The sequence below is a fragment of the Tripterygium wilfordii genome, chromosome 4 (assembly GCF_013401445.1).
Source record: "Tripterygium wilfordii isolate XIE 37 chromosome 4, ASM1340144v1, whole genome shotgun sequence".
Classification (NCBI taxonomy): domain Eukaryota; kingdom Viridiplantae; phylum Streptophyta; class Magnoliopsida; order Celastrales; family Celastraceae; genus Tripterygium; species Tripterygium wilfordii.
Genome location: NC_052235.1, coordinates 6,139,471 through 6,148,460, shown reverse-complemented (window position 1 = coordinate 6,148,460; position 8,990 = coordinate 6,139,471). Strand labels below are relative to the sequence as shown.

General features: G+C 35.4%; 1 protein-coding gene across 1 annotated transcript; it reads right to left on the bottom strand.

Moving 5' to 3' along the window:
- Positions 1 to 5,356: 5,356 nt before the first annotated feature.
- LOC119996425 (zinc-finger homeodomain protein 10-like) lies at positions 5,357 to 6,751 on the bottom strand. Its single transcript, XM_038843052.1, has one exon. It carries the CDS (start codon positions 6,536 to 6,538, stop codon positions 5,594 to 5,596), a length of 945 nt encoding a protein of 314 aa, XP_038698980.1. The 5' UTR covers positions 6,539 to 6,751; the 3' UTR covers positions 5,357 to 5,593.
- Positions 6,752 to 8,990: the final 2,239 nt, after the last annotated feature.

The following is an 8,990-nucleotide window of genomic DNA, read 5'->3' as shown; positions in this document are numbered from 1 at the left end:
TTATGTGCAAATCTTTTTGTTGGTAATTTATTAAAAACCTTCTTCTTAAAGAAAGCAAAAGAGAAGTAGAAATTCTTGATCCAAATGAATTCGCTTTTTAAGCATAGGAAGAAGAACAATAATATATATTAATTGCGAATTTGAGAACCATGTCATTCAAGCAAAAATTTATCTATTAATTGTGAATCTGAAAACCCATATGATTCAAGCTTAATTTCCCTTGATGATGATCGATAATGAGTTGATCAAGTGACTTAAATTCTGAGAACCACGAGTAACTCAGTTGACCCTCATGTGTGTAATATCTCATAAAAGTCTCGAATTTAAGTCTCCCCTCCCCCTCCCCCCTCCCCCTCCCCCTCCCCTATATTCAAAAAAAAAAGTGACTTAAATTCTTATGTTACTTCAACTAATTGATTAACTCTATATATAAATGCCATTCAAACCTCATAATTCTAGTGGGGGATAAAAGGTATATCTATGCCTAACCTTGTTATCAATATAATACAATCTTTTGTTTTTTCAACAAAAATTAATACTCTCATGGTGGATCAATACTTAATAGTGGTGGTTATATCTTCAATGTGGGATCTGTTTTGTATTAATTCAAGATTAGTACAGGCCCACAAATCTAATCATGTTGGTTGTTGTTGTGGAATTTGTTACAAAGAAAGATTTACTTAAAGGGTGATTAAACCTTTAAACTATAATTCAATCATATCTAATTTGATTTAATTTGCCAATGGAGATCAACAACTAAAGTAAGAATTAAAGACTATTTAATTAAAAAAGTAAAAAATAATTTCATATATATAGCATGCTAGCTATAACCATATAAATTAATTGGGATCTTCTTTACTACATAAATATCAAAATGAGCCTGCCACTTCTAATATAGTGATACCAGTTAATTTTTGATATTTTTGTCAGTTCATTTTGTCTTGATGAAACCAAATTGCAATAGATACTTACGGTGCAATGCATGTGATTCTTGTGTACATAAATATATATTAGGGTTTGAAGTTAGGTTTTGGAAAATGGAGGAAACAAACTTCAGGTGTATGTTGCAGTGAATTGGGTGGTTGTCAATTCAAAAATATATGTGTACAATGTTTTATATATAGACAAATTAGTTGATTATTGTCAGGCCAGCCTGCAATTGAACGAAAATACAAACTTGTGCATCGATATATATATATATATACACACGCACACATATGTAGCCATATTTTGTCACCTTAGAGAAGGTCACTGATCACCTACATTGGTATATTCTGGCAAAAAATTTGAATGATTGACAAACAGTTGTTGGTTAATTTACAAGAATAATAGTTTCTTTTTCTCTTAGTTTTGCAAAATTCGAAAATTTAATTTCAACCCAATTAACAGAAAAGGTATTGTGGTGGGAGTTATATTATATATTTGTATGGTAGGATGAGTTTGTATTAATTCAAAAATCAGCGGTCCACATATCTAATCATGTTGGTTGTCACTATGTAATATCTTTGTATTAATTCAAAAATTGGATGTGCATGTATCTCATCATGTTGGTTGTGCCCTTCTAGATTAGGGGTTCCGTAATTCTATCCGCAACCCTTGTGAACCAGTTGAGTCCTGAGCTGAGGCCCAGTTCGGGGGAACACGCAGAGTGGCATTAGTTCAAGTTGGACTGAGTTAGGGTCTATTTCACAAATTGCGATATTGGAAACACTTATAGAACTTGAACTCACGACCTCCCGCTTGTGCAAGGAGTTATCACAGTCAACGACCTGTTATTCCATATCCGTCCATTGTTATTATGGAAAATGACAAAGAGATATGTACTTAAAGGGTGATTAAAGCTTAAGATATAATTCATCTCCCTTTTGACTGGCCAATTACTGAAGTTTGATGGAAACAATCAAACAAGCTAGAACTAATAATTTAATAAAAGAAGTACAAATCATTATATAATATATATCCTAGTATATAGACATTTACATGGAGATAAAACTTACTCACAAATGAGATAAAGCTTGCCAAGCCATTTGCAAGACCCCAATTTCATACCCCAAAGTAGGTTAAGAAAATTTTAAACAAGGATTCCCTTTCTACATGGTAAACTCCGGGTACGTGGGTCCCTTTAACCAACACACAAAGTAATTGCATGGCATTTGATTCATAGAAGTGGCTTCAAAGAAATTTACATCTAACGTAAATGACATTCAATGATTCAGATACATACATAAAATTGTATCGAGGAAAAACTATAAGATGTTATTTAGGAATTGTTTTCGACAATAAGTTGGGCAATATGATTTGATATGGTGATGTCCTATACACGTGCATATAGTTAGTTGCTTTAACTTGCGTACAAAATGTATCACAAAAAATTAAGGAAGATCGATTAAATTACTATTATCTTAAGAATATTTTAATATGAGTATTTCATTTAATTACTCAGTAATCTATAAATCAAGTTCTCACCCTACTTAAGGGACATGTTAAAGCTAATCCTAAATTATTTGTGTAAGTTTTGTTAGAAATTTTTTTTGATGGAGGGCACAAGCTCCTTTTATATATTTTTTTCTATTTGCTAATAAAAATAGCATATAACAAAATCCTTACCTTCATTTTTTTTTTCAACTTTTTTTTGGATATTGTAATAAAATGGAATTAGTTGCTACAGAAAATATATTTTCTTCTAACCGTTAGAGTATGTGCTCGGATTCAAACCCTTATTAATTAGTAGAGTGTTATTGAATAAACTCTTGCAATGTATCATAGTTTGTTGCTCATTTTCTTGAAGAGGCAACACATTGTAATTAAAGATGTTGGGTTACTACTAGATTAATTCTTTGTTAAGATGTCACTCAACTAAATGTGGTTGATGGGTCAATTACAATGTCACATGGGTCTCAACCGATCGGCCAGCATGTGATTAACATCACAGGCCATATAATTGGTTTCTAATTTGGGTCAGACAAATGGGCTCTTTCCACTTTGTTTTTGCATCAAAATTTCCATGCCTAGCATATATTGCACATCAATGGGCCTTGCACCAATTTTCTTTCCATATATATATATGAAAACCATATGTATCATTTTAAGTGTGATAATTTTATCAATGAAAAATTATTTAGCTAGTCTTGGATTCTTTTTTTTTTTTTTTTATGAAGGGGAGGTGGATACAAAGCCTGATTGATATGCACAAAAAAAAAAGCCCACTAAATAATGGTTGGGGGATGACTGGCTTAAAATAGTTGGACCACATCATAAAGTGCACTAATCTTTATTCTCCGAATAATAATGGTCCTCCATTGACTTGCACTAGTTCTTTCTAGATATGTTATCTACAACCTTCGTTAATTACTTAATTTCCTTTCCGTAATTGAAGAAGATAAGTCAAGCACACATAAGGATCTTATGCTTTAAGTTTCCATATTCATAAATCATAAGACAATGAAGTACCAGTATTAATTACTGTGGTCTGATTGGCATTACAAATTTTAACGGCCCACCTCCCCCCTCAAGCCTGTGATTATTGTTTCACCTAAGTCCTTCTAGCCCGTTTGGATTTGTTTTCATTGACCAATTAGTCAAGAAAACTTGTTTACTAGGTGAGGAGATTTGACTTTATTATATACTGACTTCACTTCACATCTTTTCTCGAACAATTTGATATTTAGAGTACTGTCCACCTTAATAACTCGATGGCTTGCCCACTCGAGCTGGATGCAACAAAATTAATGTACTCCATGTGATTGTCAAGATTTAATTATGTGTTGATGACAATTGCAATGTGCATAAATTGATGAGCTGATTTAACATGTGAAGAAGTACAAAAGCGCAAGAAATGCATAAAAGTTAGGCTTAGACACACACGATCATGACATAATCTAAAGTTCTAAACCCTAGATGTTGTGTGTGTGTGTGTCAATTATTAATGCAAATGCACCAAAGCTAATAATAATAAAGTACGCAAAGATATTACACTACCACACAAGCAAAAGCTATGTAAAATGAGTTCTCTGAAAGTTGAATTGACGTTTACTATTTGTAGATATTTAAAAACATCTAGTACTATTTGGACCTAACTTGCTTGTGTAGGAAAACTTTCTTTGGAGACCAAACCTCCACACTCCCCAAGAAACAATACTACTCCTACAAGGAAGGGAAAAAGAAGAAGAAGTGGTGTCACTTTTATGATGAAATTGAACTTTCAAATCAATTACCATATTAGGTGTATCATTATTACTTCACTCCCATTCAAGATTCAAATTTCACATTATTACATACATGCATGTGGAGGAAGTTAAACACATATATATATGTGAACCATAAAAAATTAATTTCATTATGGTTCAAAGGTTAAATTATAATCACTTAACGTAGATACAAATTTTCATGCTATAATTATGATTAAGTAATACTCCTAAATTATTATTATTACTGACCAGTAATGCATCACAATCAGCCCCAAAATTCCCAAATCAACTATTGATAATTCACACTTGGGTGTGTAAATTCAAACATTATTGTCAGACCCATATTGGTATTGCAGGTCTTAAGGGTGGATTGAAGAAAATTAGGTACCGACCCTTGCAGCATGGGTCAGTTTGCCAGTTGGGTTTTGGTCAGATCCAGCCATACATACACACACACACACAAAAGAATAACACCCCACAAAACAAGATTACTGACTTCATCAATGGCCAAAACAAAGCCCACAAAGACTGCTACTATACAAGACAACACCTCTGCATTTAAGAACTACTTTCCCCACCATCTTCATTTATTAATTAATTAATACTAATAATAAACATAACTAGAAAAGCTGGCCTAGCAGCTTCAATCCATTCTGCTTCCCTTAAAAGGAAAGTTAATTAACAAAACAAAGTATCAGTATCACATAATCCCTACTTTATATATTAATTAATTAACCTTACTAGCCCACCAAATCTAATCACATGTACACAGTTCAATTATATCCTAAAGCCAATATTTATTATAGAAAAAGATCATACAATGATAGACAAATATTGTATCTAATTTTGCAATGAGATCTGTTAAATCAAAGCTTCTATCTTTGTACTTTGTTGATTAATTAAAATAAGTAAAGTATTCTAATAAAGCTAATTGGGGATATGTTAGAATAATGTGCAACCGCACTCTAATCTCTTCTCTCTGCTGCGGCACAATACTTTCTGCTTCTTTTTCACAAACAAAAGATGAGAAATTCCTCACTCCCTCCGAAGAGACACCCATGAGGATCCAGAGATTGAGATAAGAAATTAAAGGAAAATGGGTTGTGAGTCTTAATGAAGAAGAGACACTGAAACAGAGCATAATCAACGAGCAAATTAACAATACCAGAAACAGATAATCTAATCAATTCAATCAAAAACCAAGTAGTATTAGAACTAAAAATGCCCAAATTCGGATCAATCTCTACCATGTTTGTTATCCTCAACAAAAGTGGTGATGATGATCATCAATATTAATTAAACTAAGACAAAATCAGAAGACAAAGAAAAAGGAAAAAAAGAGGAGATTAAACAACTAAGTAGCAGTGCTTACTCTATCTAACAGTACTTATTAATCCACCAAAAGATCAAGAAGATGAAGAAGACCCATTAGTCGCAACATGAGTCTCGTACTGATGATCTCGATTAATCACAATTCCGTGGACTTTATTCTCACCATTTCCATTGTTGTTGTTCGCGGCGGCGATGGCCGTGGAGACACCGTTGTTTAAAGTGGTTGTGGGAGTAGTGTTAATTGGAGCCCCATTGACATCTCTTTTGCCGAAAGTGTTCTTGTTGTTGTGCATCCACACCTTCAAAACCCCTTTAGCGATCCCAATTTCATTGCAGAATTCGTGAACCAAATCCTCGTCTTTCTTCTGCATCTTCCACTCGACTCGCTCCGCGAACTCGTACATTTTCTCCTTCTGGGTTGGCGTGAATTTCGTCCTGAATCGCTTTCTGGTATTAGGACTCCCAGATTGGTTCAAATTAGTCGCGTCTTGCGGTGCCGAAATGCCACCTGAGAGAGCGAGGAGCATGTGAGGCGCTGAGGGGTAATAGAATGAGGAAATCGGCGGAGGAGATGCTGAATTGGGGCTACGATGACCCGATTGCTGCACCGGTTGCTGCGGAGGTGGCGGGTGGTGGCGATGGTGAGGCTGGTACTCTATCGTGGTTGTTGTATTAGGAGGTTGTGGAGTCAATGGGTCTTCCGGCTCACGGCGGTGGAAATTGCGGTGGCAACCACACGCAGCGCATTTTAGCGAGGTGGGGTCGATGGAGGTGGCGCTAGGCGCAGGCATGAACTCACCACACCCATCAAGAGCATGACCGCCTAAGGTAGCAGCGTGGTTCTTGAGACACTCTTTGTATATCACAACCACCGGATGGTGGTGGTGGTGGTAGCGCTTGAGTACTCCGTTAGTGAAGCTTAAAGTCTTAGTGGGTTGGATTCGGGTGGGTGTTTCAGTGTCAAGTTCAGGGGATTTAGGTCCAACTGAAATTGGGGTTGTGACTGGGGTTATCTCCATATTGGCTCAAACATCTAGGGTTTCTTAAAAAATCAGAAAAGATTTAATTTGGGTTAGGGTTTTGAAGAAACTAATAAAACACCTACCCATGGAAATCTTATGGTGGTTGTGCTGGTGATAGTGGTGGAGGAAGAGGAAGAGGAGGAGGAGGAGGAGGAGAGGAGATGGTGGTGGATGTTGATGATGATGTGCAGTGATGAGTGAGGATAATAAAAATCTGGGTCTTTGTGGTTGTCCTTCTTAACCCACTTGATGTTTTAACCCCGGTTCTAATCTATGGTTAAGATGATATAGGAAAAGGGCCCACCCAGGGTTAGATATGCAGTATGCTATGTAATAAATATGCCTAGGGATTGACCCTATCAAGGGACTATCTACCTATCTCCTACAGGATTCTGCTACAAGCACTCAATCACTCATTTCTAATCTCTTTTTTTTCTTTTTTTTTATGGCTTTTTGACTCACCTGGTTAGGTCCGAGTCATTGATCATTAACTCGGTCTGAACTGGGTTGGCGTAGTAATAATTCGATTGCGGTAAAAGTAAAACATGGACAACAGTGGCAGCACTCAGGAGTGCCTGCAATTCTGAAACATTTACCGTTAACAAGGAAAACAATTATAACACAAAATATTGGGCACTTTTTTGATTATTATTATTTGTAATGGTAGAAGTACATTTTTACCCTTTATCGTGGTAAAAAAGAAGAGATGGATAAAGAGTGAAAAGGGTCTTTTCCATGGGGTGTTTAAGGTCACTAAAATCCTGGAAATTAAAGGGATTTTTGTCGGCTTGAGAGAATATTAGGACGTCCGTTGAACGGCATACAGGAAAGACTAGAGACCGCACCGTTTTGAGATAACCGAAGCGTAAATTGAGTGGGAACATGTGCCTTGGTTTTGTTTTTGGACTAAACGGACCTTGATCATGTGTTGGAATAACGAATTAGTAGAACCTAATTTTGGAATTTAGTGCATGTAGTTGGTAATGTCAAGGAAGGATAAATCATCATAATTATTAATTAACAGGTCAAAATAAAGAAATTACGAGACACGCGTTAATCTAGAAATTACGTGGCTACACGTGTAATTAAACTCTCACTTTTGAGGGCCACGTAGTATAGGCTTGCAGTTCTCGCTTGTTTTTTTAATTATGAGAAATGATAATGTGTGTTCTTAAGACACTATATAAGAATGAAAGAGTGTATTGGACTCTCGAAAATGTGTATTTTAATTTTAAAAAATTACTTCTCAACAAAAATTTAAAAAATTAGGTGAGATAATGTTTATCACACATGACATACTGTAATTTGTTGTAATGAATCTTTAACAAATGTTATTAGGACACACGTTATAATACCCTTTAATTATTTTATTAAAGGTCAAATATTTTTATATTTAATTAATTAAATAAAAACTTTGTCAGGCTTAAGCAAATGAGAGTGGGATAGGATACGGTGCGTAGGGTCTACTCTGCTTGGGTTTACTTTTGCTGACATCAAAGCCGTTCATGGCACTGACTTTGGTGCTAAAACAATGTGTTTTTGTTGGGCAAATCAAGTTTTGTGATTCTGATGAAATTAGTGCTGACGTCATGCAGCCAATCATGGACCAGCTATGGGGTTCGATCATCATCATCGGAGGTTGTGTAAAATCTAACCGTTGCGTTGAAACTCACAACCCCCTGTGATGAGTGTTTAATTATTAAATAGTGCTTTTGTTAGCCAATTCACTGCTTTCATTTTCATGTTGGTGTGAGACAATGTTGGTTCCTAATTCACTGTGGTCGGCAAGAAATTTGAGGTTCCATCATTCGTGATTTCATTATCATCACTATGTGTTTTAGGATTAATTAGGTATTTGTTCAAACACAAATGGACTTATGGACATCACCCACTTATATTTACTAGGTTATAGGAATCAACTTCAGACCTAACGATTAGAAGAGTGTGTCAGTTTCTTGAAAGATATTGGGTTAAATTCCTACTTTGAGCCCATAACTAGAATGGTTCGGAGTACCTACACTGGAAACTGCAAATAACCTTTGCAGTTTCATGCGAGATCATCTGATGAAGTACTCAGTTGCACAAGACCCCCGTTCGATAGCTAGAACCCGACTAATTGCTTTAGGAACGAGTTTGTTGGAATACCGATCGATCTCCTTGATGTAATAGTTGAACTCGTGATTGTAGAAGTGGAACCAGGATCTAGTTTTTGTCAAAAGAGTTGACACTTTGAAGAGCTTCCAAGTGTCATCTCACCAAAAAGAAACAGCAGTGACTACTTATTTTAATTGGTCAATAAAAATTAATCGGCATGAATGAGTTGGGCGATCGACATAACTTACTAGAAGAAATTTAAAGAAATGTTGTTGTGTCATTTCATTACGAGCATAGAATAATCATTGAAGTGTTTTTTTTTTTTTTTTTTTTTTTTGGTCTGAAACCTAATTAA